The 16,583-nt window shown below is 42.6% G+C and overlaps 1 protein-coding gene across 13 annotated transcripts in view; it reads right to left on the reverse strand.

The window, feature by feature from the left end:
• The window catches only part of UNC13B (unc-13 homolog B), a 378,814-nt gene that overhangs the window by 101,334 nt on the left and 260,897 nt on the right, over positions 1-16,583 (reverse strand). For all 13 annotated transcript variants that reach the window (XM_065598630.1, XM_065598632.1, XM_065598633.1 and 10 more), the window contains 4 exons: positions 12,330-12,499; positions 4,969-5,084; positions 2,669-2,832; positions 303-453 (listed from right to left, as the gene is read on the reverse strand). In XM_065598630.1, the coding sequence (XP_065454702.1) occupies positions 303-453; positions 2,669-2,832; positions 4,969-5,084; positions 12,330-12,499 (601 nt within the window). The remainder of the gene's footprint in view (positions 1-302; positions 454-2,668; positions 2,833-4,968; positions 5,085-12,329; positions 12,500-16,583) is intronic.

Raw genomic sequence — 16,583 nt, forward strand, 5'->3', positions numbered from 1 at the left:
CCATGCAGTGTTCAATACAGTTTGCTCCTTTCTACACCATTTGTACTCTGGTGTTATTGGAGCACAGAAACGCAAGCATCACAATGCATTATACTGATTATATCTAATCATGATACAGGATGAACAAGTCCTCATCAATTGTGTTAATTCTTCATAGAGAAGAGTCCCATTGCACCATCCAAGGATATAATGTTCCTTCACCAGAACTAGTGATTCACTTTAACATCAGCGAAAGCCATAAGCAAACCAAGCAAGTAAAACTCTAACAGTAGCATAGCAGGACAGTTAACACTAAAACATACCCCAAAGTTTGAGGCTGCAAAGCGGTCAGAAGCAGACACGTTTGTGGATGCAGTAGTGTGCGCGTAGTAGGCATTGATATTGGCCAGTAAGGTGCTCATCACAGCTGGCACTCCTGGACACATGTACTTGGAGGACAGACATGCAAAGTGCCTGCAACAGCATAAGCAAGGTCAGTTATGGAGAAGACGCAAAGGTGCTCTATAGTTTACAAGGTTATTTCTGGCCCTTGGGGAAAAGCAGAGCTAGAGAGTTGATTCTTTCAGCTATTTCCACCCCATTAATATTAGCAACACCCTGCTAAAAGTACCGCATCAATGAGGACTGTAGCTGTAATCCAGAATTTCACCTTCTTGACAAGTCTCCATTGTCCAACACTTGGCTTTTCTGCAAAGATACCAGCTGGTAACAGCAAAATAAATGCTTTTAGCATGGCCCTGGAAACGTGACATAACAGCCTCTCAATGTGGCAATGTATTGATAACAAGTCCTATCCGGAGATTATGCTGTTGCTCCAGGATACAGTGATTCTGAGACAATGTCCGATACAAGGAGACCTGCAAACCAGACTGCTCCTTCCAATAGTCAGTGACTTCCTAAGTGGCGTGCCAGCAGGAACTGCAATCCACTCCCTGCCTTGAGTGCAGCAGGCTCTGCATACCAGTATCTTTGTGCTGTACAGACACTGCTTTGATTCTTTAGGGCTAATCCTGTCATCCTGCAGGAAGTATGTTGTCTCATTTGCATTTTCTCATATAATTGCTCTCATTAAAGTGTAAGGAAATCTCTTACAGGAAATCTTAAAATTATTCCACCAGCATTTGGTCTTGAGGAGTGATTAAAGTAAACAACCAAAAAAAAGCTGGTATAAATAGGAAAAACAGTACTTTAAAAAGGGCTAATATTATAAGACATGACAAGAGAAGAGCGTCCATGTGTCAGAAACTTGTTAGAACTTCTGCTACAAATTCCAGAGAGATTCTTTTAAACGTGAAACGGATCATAATCTCTGTGTCCTCCTAAGGCAACACACAGTCATTAGCTTCCCTGCTACTCACCTTCCAAGTAAATTGACAGGGCTTTACATGAAAATATTTAAGAATCAAATGTTTCAGATAAATAGATGCCATTGAATTAGTTCGATATGGTGGATACCTTGCTGGTCTACTGGTAGTTCAGGCACTCAACTACTACTGTATAAAAATATAGACAGACAGACAGACCATCTCTCTACCTGTGTCTTTCACAGATACGTTTATGGAAGAAAGAAGGATCTCAAACTACTTTTATTCTTCTGAAAAACTGAAAAGCTCAATTCCCGGCAGAAAGCTGCGATTAAGGTTTGTGAAGGGATGGACTTTTTAGCAGTTCTTAAAGATGTAGCATAACTGGTGAAACCCATAAATGCTATATGTGAGCAAAGAACATCTGGGGCTGGCTAGCACAGCTCTAATTTCAGTAATTCCTTTCCACTTTGGTTATAATGGTTCAACTGGCAGAAAATGAAGATATCCGCATGGAGAACTATCTGTGGAATACATTCAGTTCAAGGGCTTCAGGATGCCCCAGAACTGAAACTTCAACTTCAAAGGTGAGTTTCTTCAAGCTGATCTGCCTCATTCAATATTTCACTGAAAACAAAAAGCAAATGCAATACAATTGGTGGTCTGCAGGAAGAAGCAGAGTTCATTAGGAAACCAAGTCAGAGCTTAGTGTTTAGGAAAGGCCCCCAGGAAGCCAAGAATTGGACTAGTCTAGTTTCAAACAGAGCAAACCAGGTCATCGCCTTTGTCAAATCCCACTACTTAAAAACTGATGGTTCTGGTTCTTGACACAGGATTCTTTGATCACCATGAAAGAGCATTGGTGTTAAATTTGGGTCACAAATACCCTTCTTCCTCATCCCCACTAGACGTTTTTATTTGGGGGTAGGGATGATACATTTTAAATAACTCAGCGGTCAATAAATGGAGGACCCAGAGTCTTACAACACCAATGGTTTACCTCTGGGAATCAAGTTCCTGCTTATTTACATCAACAACACTGGATATGGCTGATTTCCGATTTGAAATCCAAGGGGCAGGACTGTCAGCCAGCTGTGGGTTTACTGAGTCCCTCAATCCTGATCCTTCGTTACCCACTGATTTCTAGCCTTTGAGGAAGCTAATGACTCAGAGCATGACAGCCCTTTCCTACTCACAATAAACTTGAAGGACAGTAGCCAGCAGAGTCAGATGGGAAATCACAGGCCATGCCAGCCATCCTAAAAATATTGAGTAACCAACATATTTAGAACGCTTCCCTTTGAGATTAAATAAACTAACTACAGCAAGGGTTCAGTATGAGAAGCACAAGGAGAGTAACTTACGTCATAGCCTGGTATATTGTTTCTATACCATAACGCATTGCAAATTCATCCACTATCTCTTGGGCTGTCTCATCAAAATACACCTTCCAGGCATCATCTCCTTTGGCATCAGGGATCTTCACCACCCCGCTCCCTTGAATGTCTGTGAGATAGTGGAAGATGTTCTGAAATGGAAACAAACTAAATTAAACCTGATGTATTGGAAATTCATCCCTATAATTTCACCCACCAGTATAAATAACTCGCTCATACTCTGAGTGAATAAAGCTTTAGCTATTCCATCAGTGCTTAAACTTCAGTTAACAAAGGACAACACAGACAACCTGCCACCAGGACCAAACCCAATGTGCATGAAGTGGAGCAGACCTTTATCACAAGGTGTGGCCTGCAACTACAGGTCTTCATCCCCATGGGCCACACCTCAGAATCGAAGGTAAGGGAAACTGCAAGCTGTGGTTTCAAATAATTGTTAAAGGTATGTACAACTTTCGATATGGCCTTAATGCGACTTTGTATAAATCTAAAGAAATAAAAATAAAATGGACGGAACTTCACAAGCATATTTGACTCACAAACTGCATGTCTGCCACCCACCTGAACCATGCAGATGCAGTCTGCTCATAGTAAAACTACCTAACAGAACAGTGCAAAAAGTGGCTTAATGACTTTTTCAGCTTCCCCGTCACATCACAGACCACTCACAATGATCCCCGTGGTCCGAGGTGCTCAGGATGGAAAGCTAGCCAGTCATGTCACCATGAGTCTACGGCTTCCTTAATCATTCTGGCACAACAAACTTCACTACGCAGACACAAGCCTTTACCCTCCAATGTTTCCAGCTAATAACAGCCACACAAAGAACAAGCGAGGACATTGCCTAAACAAGGTGCAGAACAAAGCCTTCGAAGGTTTAACACTCCACTTTACATTTGTAATTTAACTAGTTGCAAGGTCCTTGGGGGAAAAAGCAGCTCCCTCCTCAGTGGGCCAAATTGTGCAACTTTTACTCCGAGGGAATTCCCTCTGGCTGCAATGAAAGTTCTCTTGAAGAAAGGGCTTCATAAACGATGCAAGAAAGTATTTTCTTGCTCCACCAAAATCTCAAATTGATTAGTCTCCTGAAACTTAAAAGGCTCTGTAGGGCAGATAAAAATGACTTAAAACGGACAAACTGTTTAAACTAATGTAACGGTCCTTTCCCAGGCATTCATTATTTGCCAAACATTCTGATCATTACGATCTTTGGGAAAAGGGATATTTCTAACGATATCCCCACTGACTGGGACTTAGAAAAGAATCAGTTACGCATCCTTATTCATCCCAAGTTTCAGCCTCATCTAGTTACACTGGAAAGGCTTTCATCCACTACTGCGGTACAGTGATCAACACACACTCAGTTCAGCAGATATTTCTCAGTGTTCCTCAACTCGCGTCACAGACAGATACATAAGCCTTCAGGACATTCGCCTCCTTCGTGTGTAAATCAAGTGATGAAAAATCTCATGATCTAATTAGGAGCCACAGGACTTTTTGCTTTAACCTATGATTTCTCCTGATCTAATTATTTTAGCTGCAAAGCATCTCAGTTTTGTCTGTGATATACAGAATCACTGGATAAAAGAAGGAAAGAAATGATCTTTTAAAAGGAGGAAGGGAATGACCCTGCATAGTCGGAAGGGAAAAAAACCCCAGACAATTAGAGAAACAGATTTGCCACTGAACTAAAAAGCAATGATCTGATCCTAACACCTGCTTGGTGGCCCATTACATTTAGTTGACACCTCTTTATCCTTAATCTTCCACCTCCCAGAGGTACTTGGCCCACTTTGGCTCACCTCAAGAGAGACCAAGGATTGAACAGCCATGGACACTGGATGATCCTCTATTCCCTAATGGTCCCGAGTGGTAAAACAGTGCAGCAGTGTGGGGGAAGTTCATACTGCCAATGCCTGCACTCTGCCTGTTCAGTGGATAAATAGAGGGGCTTCACCCCCAAGAGTGCTACCCTCCAATATTTCAGAAGACAATTAACAATTTATTCACAACCCAGCCAAGACGAGATATCCCCACCTTGTACATGGGCAAAGCTTTAGTAACTTTCTTAAAACAGGCAATGCTGGCCACATCTGAATGTGCTTAAAAAGGCTCATAGTTACAGCGGGACAGACTATGGTCTTTATAGAAACAGGCTGAGAGAGTTCCTGGGGAAGACGCCACAGGATACATGCAACATTACCAAGCCAGGGGGGTAGGACAGAGACTGCACAGCTCCTAGCACTAGAAACCTTTGGCTTACTTACTTCATGAAGGCACGTGTACTGAATATGATACGGAGCCACCTTCTCTTCGCCTTTTATTTCCACATTGATTTGCAAGCGTATAGCACCAGATACAGCAGATTTATCTGTTCTTTTCTCTAGAAAGAAATATAAGTAGGAAGTTAAAAATATTTTTCTTTGGACAGGCAATAGCCATCCTGGCAATAGCAGCACAATGCGGTAAAAGAAAACCACACGTGGAAGTCCGGGCTGACTTTGAAGTGAAATATGACTCTTCAATATCATTTTTCGAAGTGTTCGTATAAATTTGCATTTACCAAATGAACACAAGTGCCATGACATATTTGTGCTGTTTCACACACAACTGCGTATTTCAGAGATGCACAATTCAACACTTAAAAAAAAAAAAAAAAAAAAAAAAAAGTACAACCCAGTCCTTCAGCTCCACTGGCCCAGCACAGTCACTCAACTAACATGCAGGTTAGAAAAGCCAAAGAACATGCTGAAACCCTTCATTTTTGAGGGCATGTGAATCTGAGAATGAATTTCGTGATCATGAAATGAAGGGACTATGGGTTAAATTTTCAAAAGCATCTGTGATTTAGGAGACTACAACCCATTTTCAAAGCGGATTTAGACATGTAGGCATCAAAGGGCATGTCTACTACATGAACACTAACTCTGTGGCAAGTTGGGGTGTAAATCCACAACGTCCCAACGTGCCAGGCACTAACTGCCCATGTGAACCCTGCAGATGCATACTAAAAGGTTCCCTAGTGCAAACTCAGATACTGCTGTTAGACAGGTCTTCAGTCTCATTGACTTAGGTTCTGAAAAGGGGACTTGAGCACTTCAGAACATTTTACCTTCACTTCAGTTGGATTAAGACAATAGCTCTACTCATGTACCTCGATCACATGCTAAAGCCCTTGTTATACCAGTCCAGGCCCTTAAACAGGTCTGCAGCACTCTGTGGAATTCTATGCCTTGGCCTTCCAGGCACAGAGGGACAGTGGTGGTTTTGTGTTGGAGACTACCGTAATTAAGGTCAGGCTTGACAAAGCCCTGGTTGGGATGATTTAGTTGGGGTTGGTCCTGCTTTGAGCAGGGGGTTGGACTAGATATCCCCTGAGGTCCCTTCCAACCCTGATATTCTATGATAATCCAGGCCAATTTATTTCTACTTGTTTCACATATGAGAATTGGAACCCAGTCTCTACAGGGTTTTCTAAGCCACTGCACCACCAAGCCCCACAGTTTTAATTTTTCCTGGAGTTAGGCTACCAAAGGTTAGGTTCCATGGGACCCTGTGAGACACATTTTGGGGATACCTGAGGCATCTGGGATGAATTGCTACCACCTTCTTACAGCAGGAGGGAGCCCGGTCAGTGCCCACCAGGGGAAACTCTCCCCAGACACCAGGTGCTGGCAACACAGGCACTCCGTTTGGGGCTCCATGAGCCCTCTCTTTCCTTCAGCAGGCTAAGAACTTACACACCGCACTTTGCTCCGTGCGAGTGCCCAGTCCCTTATCTTCTGGATACCTGCAATGTACACGGATCCGCTGCCTCGGTGGAAGCATTGCCCCCCAGTTCATAGGTTTCACCTCAGTTCAACTCTCTCCTTGGCACAAGGTGCTTAGACGTGTCCATAGCAAAACCAAATTGAATTTTATTTAACAGAGTTTGAAACAGAGATTCAAATAAATGCAAGTATAAGGGTTTGGAAATACCAGGTTACAAGTAAAAGAAAGGTACAACATGAAATCTATAGCTTATACTTATTAACAAGTGACTTTCCTGTCTAATAAGGTATTTCTCATCCAAAGGTTAGTCCACACAGGGCTTGTTCGGTTTAGAAAGCTGGGATCCACCTTTCGTGAGATACCCCTGCTGGAATGGATAACAACTTGTGCTCTTTCTTCATCTCTTACACACAGTTACAGACCATTGTCGGTCACCCCAAGGATTCCCCTATTCAGACACTTTTGGTTCTTTTGTCTTTGTAAATCCTCAGGCCTGCACCTGGTCTAGGTCCACAAGGCTGGCTCACTGTTCTCAACGTTGATTGGGTTAGGGTTAGCCTTCCCTATACAAACATCCGTCAATAATTATGGGACATATTGAGAAGACGGTCAGACACAGGGGTAATATACCTATGTGGCTATGTCTGAGAAGGTCTGTGTCACCATTACAAGAGGCTAGAGCAGAGTGGGTTCCCATAGGCAGAAGGCACAAATACCACTCACTGAAGTTCATCTTTGTTTTGGTCCATGTTTGTAAAATGCTGTTAACATTACCCCTACAGTAGGGGTGGCCAAGGTATGACTCGAAGGACAAATGTATCCAGCCCATGAGGTCTACAATGGCTCTTATCTTGAATATAGACATTATAGCCTGTGGAGACTACAAGTCTCAGCATGCAAAAATGTATTTTGATTTGAGATGTTCTGATCTAAGATAAGAACGGCCACACTGGGTCAGACCAAAGGTCCATCTAGCCCAGTATCCTGTCTTCTGACAGTGGCCAATGGCAGGTGCCGAAGAGGGAATGAACAGAAAAGGGAATCATCAAGTGATCCATCCCCTGTCGCCCATTCCCAGCTTCTGGCAAACAGAGGCTAGGGACACCATCTGAGTCTCGACAGACTACAATAAGGACAAATGCAAAGTACTCCACTTCGGAAGGAATGATCAGTTGCACACATACAAAATGGGAAATGACTGCCTAGGAAGGAGTACTGTGGAAATGGACCTGGGGTCATAATGGATCACAAGCTAAATATGAGTCAACAGTGTAACACTGTTGCAAAAAAAGCAAACATCATTCTGGGCTGTATTAGCAGGAGTGTTGTAAGCAAGACGCGAGAAGTAATTCTGCTCTATGCCGTGCTGATTATGCCTCAACTGGAGTAGTGTGTCCAGTTCTGGGCACCGCATTTCAGGAAAGATGTGGACAAATTGAAGAAAGTCTAGAGAAGAACAACAAAAAATGATGAAAGGTCTAGAAAATATGACCGATGAGGGAAGATTGAAAAACATTGAGTTTGTTGCCCGGGGAGGGGGGATGCAGGGCAGACATGATAACGGTTTTCAAGTACATAAAAGGTTGTTACAAGGAGGAGGGAGAAAAAATTTTGTTCTTAACCTCTGAGGATAGGACAGGAAGCAATGGGCTTAAATTGCAGCAAGAGAGGTTTAGATTGGACATTAGGAAAAACTTCCTAACCATCAGGGTGCTTTAGCACTGGAATAAATTGCCCAGGGAGGTTGTGGAATCTCCATCCGTGGGGATTTTTAAGAGCAGGTTGGACAAACACCTGTCACGGATGGTCTAGATAATACTTAGGCCATGTCTGAACTACCGCTTATGTCAAGAAAACTTACATTGTTCAGGGGTGTGGAAAAAACCCACATCCTTAAGCGACATAAGTTTCACCGGCATACGTGGTAGCATGCATAGCATTATGTTAGCAGGAGAGCTTCTCTCATCGCTTGATGAGGTGTGTGACGACGTGGAGGAGTTTCTTGTTTTCCTTCTTTCCTATGGGGGATTCGCTTGGGACAAGGTGGTTTTATTATGTTGACGCGAGAGCCCTCTCCCATTGGCACAGAGTGGCTACACGAGCGAACTTACAGTGGCACAGTTGCATCAGTACAGCTGTAAGCTCGCTAGTGTAGACATGACCTTAGTCCTGCCATGAGTGCAGGGGACTGGACTAGAAGACTTCTCGAGGTCCCTTCCAGTCCTACGATTCCACATTGTCACATTAAAGATAAGAACCACTGCGAACTCCTCCTTTTGATGCACGCCAAGATATGGCTAACCGGCTACTTGCATACTATCCCCATTTGGGCGAAGTCTGGATGCTCCTGGTCAACACCTGCTCTCTGGACAACACACTTACGATGAAAATGTCTTTAAAGAAATTAATCAAGAAAACACATTTAAAAGTCTCATTCTTATCACCCAAAATGTTTTCTCCCTTAAATTACTTTGCAGCACAACCTCCTTTACTACTACATGAGTCAACAACGCGATGCTGTTGTGAAAAAAGCAAATGCAATTTTGGGTTGCATCAACAGAGGCATAGCATGCAAGTCACAGGAGGTGATAGTATCACTCCACTCAACACTGATTAGGCCTCAGCTGGAGTACTGTGTCCAATTTTGGTCACCAATGTAAAGAGAGAAAGGATGTAGAGAAACTGGAAAGGATCGAGAGGCAAGTGACAAGGATGATCAGAGGGATGGAATTCAAGCCATATGAGCAAAGGCTGAAAGAACTGGATATGTTTAGTTTGGAAAAGAGGAGATTAAGGGGAGACATGAGATCTGTCTTCAAATACTTGAAAGGCCGCTATAAGAAAGATGGAGAAAAGTTGTTCTCTCTTGCCATAGGGAGCAGGACAAGAGGCAATGGGGTCAAACTACAGCACAGCAGATTTTGATTAAATCTCAGGATACACTTCCTAACTGTAAGAACAGTAGAACAATAGAATAAACTGCCTCAGGAAGTTGTGGAATCTCCTTCACTGGAGGTTTTTATAAAGAGACTGGATAGCCATCTGTCTTGGCTGGTTTAGACACAACAAATCCTGCAGATTGGCAGGGCGTTAGACTAGATGACCCTTGCAGTCCCTTCTAACCCTATGATTCTACAGTAACGACAGGAGTAGTGAACTCATGGAACAAGAAGGAGTTAGAATCATAGAATCATAGAATATCAGAGTTGGAAGGGACCTCAAGAGGTCATCTAGTCCAACCCCCTGCTCAAAGCAGGACCAATTCCCAGCTAAATCATCCCAGCCAGGGCTTTGTCAAGCCGGGCCTTAAAAACCTCCAAGGAAGGAGACTCCACCACGTCCCTAGGTAACGCATTCCAGTGTTTCACCACCCTCCTAGTGAAATAGTTTTTCCTGATATCCAACCTGGACTTCCCCCACCGCAACTTGAGACCATTGCTCCTTGTTCTGTCATCTGCCACCACTGAGAAGAGTTGCCTCTTCAAGCCTTGGAACACAGTGAAATGAATTGTAAGCCACTCCTCTGTCAGCTCATCTCCGATACTGTGGCAGGAAAGGACTAAAAGCTACCAACTACAATTTAGCAGAGCATTAGAAATGTTTGCTGGCAGTCAAGCCTGTCCCAAATTCAAACATATGTCTAGAGCTTTGCAGCAGAAAGGATGTGTCTAACAGAGAATTTTCCTCTACACAAAATTTGAATGTTCCTCAATTACTGTTGCACAAGAAAAACAGTTAATGATGCTAAAAATAGAGGTGTTAAATGCATCCACCATGTAAGCACATACTGCTCTAAGATGTGAGGACATTATACCCACTGATTGCCATCTTCATCACTTGCATTAACGTGGCCAGGGTACAACAGAAGGTAACATGCCTCAGGTCCAATTTTCCAGACTTTAAACCCACTTCTCCACAATCCTAGTGACCCACACAGGCTGCCCATCAACCCCTGGCAACAATTTCAAAAATGAATGCTCCTTTGTAGTGCGGTAAATAAAGTCTGTAATAACTTCAGAAATCTATAAAATATACCTGCCTGCATCCCTAATCTGGGCTAATCAAAAAATCAAAAACCAAATTCTCATTACAGATGACTAAAGCGCTGAGGGTTAGAATTATTGAGACTATCCAGTGCTGAGTTTCTTTGCACATGGACAACCAGTGGGACTTTCTGAGAGTGGAATTGACTACACAGTCTTTAAATTACTCTTCTGTCAGAATTCACTGAAGGAGCCTTTCATACAGACTTAACAGAACGAACTATTTCATTCCACCTACAGATCTTTTTGGAATGAACCCTCACCTCCCAATCCTGCTCAATTAATTGACCACTAAAATGAGGGACAGTGGGAATCCACAATGTCTGGGATATGGCCATCTTATTTTTGATAGTCTGGATTTCAGAATTCTTCTCTGCTGGTCCTTCGTGCCTTTTCCAACACTCTGCAAGGGAGCAGCATCTTTAATAGGTTACTAACTCCTCTGAGCTTTACTTAAATTTTCTTGCTATGAGGAGAAACATCCTCCACTAAGATGTCCTCTGTGTCCTCACATGAGTCTTCAAGATTCCCCACTTTCCTGCTTCTCACTTTTTTTTTTTAAACTATAAACCAAAGTCTTGGTGAAATGTGCTCATCTAACCCTTGAGATTGAAAGCCTGTTTATTCACAATGTAGGTACAGCATAGGCCCTGGCAACTCGTACCCCACAGGGAGTACCTCAAAGGATGAGAGAGGAGTTCAGACGCTGGTTTCACTAAGTAAGCATCAAACAAACAAATTAATTCCAACTGAGGGCCACCTGTGTCTGCTAAGAAGTGGACTGAAATTCAATACTTTATTCCTTATAGGCCAGTGAACAGTTCTCTGATGCTTAAAACTTTCAGTTATCTATCATTTGGGGGCAGATTTGAACTGATGACCCACACGTGAAAGTTGCCATATCCCATTCCCCAGTCAATCTGCCATCCCCAAAGCCCTCTTACTTCTGTTAAGCAACATAAAGAACTCTCTCCATTCTCAGTCCAGGCAGAACAGAAGAGAGTCTAATAACAAAAACTGAACCTACATCTCCCACACAGCTGTTCAGAATAGTAATCACTGGGCCAACTGGGGAGGCCAGAGGAAAATGTCAGCCTAGTACAGATGTCAAAGTTTGTCCCTACTCCATCTGCAAACTCAGTTCTTTAAAAGCAGCTTCTCCTTCAGCCACTCTGGAGACACTGCTCCCACTCCCAGAAACACACATTTGGGGCCCTGTGAGAGGCAGCATTAGGATGAAGACAGTTGGTAAATCTTCAAAATTATTTCCCATCCCCATGCACACATACGGTCACTGCTAAGTTACAACTCACCCACTTACAGTCGGGGAGCGAGGGGGGAGAAACCATCACCACCACCTCCTCCCTCCCTCATTTTGTGGATGGCCCCCCTACAGCTCAAAAAACATGTGTGTGGCCAAAACTACTTGGCAAATTTGTGTCAAATTCACAAATAGTTTCGGGTCAACCAAAACTATATTTTTTAGCAAATCTACTATTCATGGAAAAAATGTTACCCAGCTCTAGTGATTAATAACGCTTGCAAAGAGAAAACATTCTGCGCCTTTATGATTCTCCAAAGAGCATGTATTGTCCAACATTTTTCACTGGGAAGACCACCGCCTGATAGCCCTCCCCACAATACATCCCCACGCCTCCTCAAAGTCACACATTCTTTGGAAATTACACGAATGCACACACAGGGTTATGAGAGCTCCTAACCCAAACAGGACTCATTTAATAAGGAAAGTTCCATACATTTGTAAGCAAAACCAAGGATTGTAATCTAAATTAGAGGACTGAAAAGCTACTCACCAAGATTGTACCATACATCCATCTCTCCACTCAGTGTGCGGACTTCGATGATGGTCTGCCCCAAGAAATCGTCCGACTCACGTTTCAGCCTCTGCTTGACACGAGACTTAATGTCATCATCCTCATCCCAGACGCGCACTTTGATCCGATCCGAAGAGTTATGGCACTCACTGTGAACAAGACAAGCAAGTACAGATGGGTGACCAGCCACTGAATCGAAGCGTCTAGGATGCATGGTTTTACAGCATGACTGACCATTCTATGATATTCTTTTAGTGGTATTCGTCTGATAGATGTTCATTCACATTGGCAGCTGATGGTGAAGGATGTGAGATGCAAATAAAATTTAAGTACTCAACAGGAATTGGGTTACAGAGAGTTTTTGAAGGCCTTCTGCTACAATGTAGCCATAAAACTCTGAGGACTCTGACCACTGTCAGGGATTGCTAGTGGATACCGCATGCAGCTTAGTGACCTGATTATAGTGCATCAGTCAGTGGTTCAAACTTCTGTTAAACAAGAAAGAACTCTCTCCATTCTCCTCTCCTCGCCAAGCACGACTCAAACGGAGGCCATTAACTTAATTTTGTTTGAGACTTTATTAGTGTCACTAGCAAAGCAACAGTGTACTAATGCACAAAACAATACAGTCAGGGAGATGAGATAATACTGGTTGTGTGTGGGAGGAAGGGATGGGACACAGCCGCTCTAATGAAGTTGGTATTTAAGAGCTACAACGTGCCCCAGGCAGGGAATTAAAGAAATCTCCTTCAAAAAGGCAGCTTCGTTCTCAGTTGAATCTTCACATCTGATCTGATGCTGAGAAAAAAAAATCTCAGTTATCCTAAAACCTAAATAAGCAGGTGACCTGCACAACACACATCGGAAGCGAGAGAACTCAAAAGCTACAGGGACACAGTGAATAGAGAGATCTTGTAACAAAAGCCCTGCTCATTTATTGGGCATGTGATATGATAAAGCAATTTGAATGCTCATATACGAGCATGACAAGGGTGATTACTCACCATAACCGTTACAAATGTCTGGCCTCACCAGGAAAAAAAAAAAAAAAAAGTGGTGTCTGAAAATATGGCAATTCCTGCTGGAGGTCTATGTTTTAGCCTTTTCAAACCTACTGCATCTGTTGCTAAGCAACAGGGGGAGAATGAACAAGGAGAGAGAACTGGGTCAAAAGAGATTTGCTAAGCCAAGTCAGTGAAATGTGGCAGCAACCATGGTGTTTACATGTTACCTACCAAGAACTCATTTGGCCTCCCATTGCCATCTAGTGTGTTTTAGGATTCATTAACCGACAGCTAATGCAGAAGAGCTCACTGTGAATTAAATGGAGAAAAGCAGAGGCAATTTTAGGTTGTCCTGAACATTTACTGTTGTTTGAAAACCAACCCCTGTTCTGCATTGCTCAAGGGACTCAAAGTACCATTTAGAATACAGAAAACAGATGTTTCAATCAATATTTCTCTGTTTTTAATTCTTTTCTTCCCACCTGTAAACATGTGCAGGTGGTTAAGATGATTTGTTGCATGGTGTGCTAAAGAGGAGATGCTAAGATTATTGGTTCTTCCTCTAGCTCTCAAACCTATTTGGGCATGTTGCCATCTCTGTAGGCCCGGCAGAATAAGTGGCTATACACTAACAATTCTTCATAACCAAAACAAATATTATAAGAAACTCTCTCTCAGTACCCTAGGGGCAGATTTGCAAAGGTATTTAGTTGCCCAAAGATGCAGACAGACATGCACAGTGGGATTTTCACACTCTCCTAAGCAAGTTAGGTCCTTAACTCCCATTGACAGCATTTTTCGGTGCCAAAGTACTTCTGTTAACCTGGCCCTAGGTCTTGACCCTCTACTACAGTCTGTCAAAGGTACTGCTTCTTTAGGAAAATACTCATGCTGATTTGACCTAGTTTGATCCGCACTATGTGCCTTTTAAACCTGAACGTGCACCACATGAGGTGCCTGGAATAACGGTGTTCTCTTTCTTGACTTACAATAGGAGACCGCGCAGCACCACAATCACCGCAGAATGTCACATGGTGAGTTTTCAGTGGTACCAACTGGATCTGTAAACCTCAAGACTGTTACTGTCTCTACCATTCACACCTTTCCCAGAGGGATGCTACTATTTTTGTGGGGCTTCTTCAACTTTGTATTTCCTCTCCTGGCTCTGTACCAGAGTGATTCACCAGAGCTACCTGTGCTGTTAAACACCTGAACCTGGGGGGGGGCGAAGCGGGGGGGGGTTAAGGCAGAGTAAACCTATAGGATTTGCAGTCTTTGTTACTGTTGAACCAAGACAGCCAGGCTGATGTCGGCCCCACTTTCTACAGAAACAAGAGCTCAGATTCAACTCAAACACGTTTATTGTCTGGGAGATGAAGGACAATGCTCCTTTTTAAATTGAAACAGCATAAACCCAGTCTTGTGGAGTCTGAACATATATTGTAGTGATATAGAATGTCCCCATAATGCAGGAGGCAGCACCTCTCTAACACTCTCCAGCACTTGCTGCACTTTTTATGTTCCTATTTTCTCTTTTTTAAATATATTTATATTAGTTGGAGTGTTATTAGTGACTGAAGTTTCACCTCGATTGCCTAGTTTTATTGAATTATTTAAAATAAAGTTTTCAATAAAAATACTGTACAAGAAACAGAGGTAAAAAAAGAATAAAAAAGATGAAACTGCTTCCAAAAGGGTGTTTTCAGTGGTGGTCTAAATGAGCTGCTACCACTCAAGAAAGATCTCGGAGTTATTGTGGAGAGTTCTCTGAAAACATCCACTCAATGCGCAGCAGCAGTCAAAAAAACGAACAGAATGTTGGGAATCATTAGGAAAGGGATAGATAATAAGACAGAAAATATCATGTTGCCTCTAGATAAATCCATGGTCCGCCCACATTTTGAATACTGCGTGCAGATGTGGTCGCCCCATCTCAAAAAGGATATTTGAATTGGAAAAGGTTCAGAAAAGGGCAACAAAAATTATTAGGGATATGGAACGGCTTCTGTATGAGGAGAGATCAATCAAACTGGGGCTTTTCCAAGCTGAAAAGAGACAACTAAGGGGTATATGATAGAGGTCTATAAAATCATGACTGTGTGGAGAAAGTAGATAAGGAAGTGTTATTAACTCCTTCTCATAACAAAAGAACTAGGGGTCACCAAATGAAATTAATAGGCAGCAGGTTTAAAACGAATGAAAGAAATATTTCTTCACTCAACACACAGTCAACCTGTGGAACGCCTTGTCAGATGATGTTGTGAAGGCCAAGACTATAACAGGGTTCAAAAAGGAACTAGGTAAGTTAATGGAGGACAGGTCCATTAATGGCTATTAGCCAAGATGGACAGGGATGGTGTCCCTAGCCTCTGTTTGCCAGAAGCTGGGAATGGGTGACAGGGGATGGATCACTTGACGATTCCCTGTTCTGTTGATTCCCTCTGGGGCATCTGGCATTGGCCACTGTTGGGAGACAGCATACTGGGCTAGATGGACCTTCGGTCTGACCCAGTCTGACTGTTCTTATGGGAAGGAGGGAAATTGGTGAAACTGTGACCTAATGCATCCTTTTCACAAATAGGAGTTTCCCTTGCTTATGCCATTATCATTTATTTATTATTTTAATTCCTGTAGCACTCTGAGGGCCCAATTAGATTGAGGACTCCATTGTGCTTAGTATAGTGCAAACGCATTGGAAGACACAGTCCCTGCTCTGAAGAGTTTACAGTTAGAGCTGGTCAGGAATTTGACAAAATATTCATCAGAAACTGCAATTTCATTGACATCAAAACTGTTTGTGGAGAAGGGTCGGCGTCTATGAATTTCCTGATTCAAACATTTTGGAAATTGTCAAAACATCCAGTTTCAACATTTTTTAAATGAAATCTTCCATTTTAGAGTTCAAAACAACTTTTTAATTCAAAACTTCAGTTTATTTATAGTCTAAAATGATAAATAAATTAAAAAGGGAGGACAAGGGAAAGAGGAATAGTTACACAGATAGTTAGACCAGCTAAGCACATAGCTAAATGATTGAGTCATTTGAAATATATAAATTACAAGGTAAAATTAAAAGGATAAATATCCAAAATGCCTAGCGAGCATTTACATAGCCATTTGGCACTAGTATTTCCTTTAGGATCCATGGCAGCAGTGGCTGTGGAGGAGAGTTTTGAAGAACAAGGTAACAGCGTTACAGGCTAGTTAAGGGAGAGTTTCCTGCACATAA

Source organism: Chrysemys picta, chromosome 6, assembly GCF_011386835.1.
Source record: "Chrysemys picta bellii isolate R12L10 chromosome 6, ASM1138683v2, whole genome shotgun sequence".
Lineage (NCBI taxonomy): Eukaryota > Metazoa > Chordata > Testudines > Emydidae > Chrysemys > Chrysemys picta.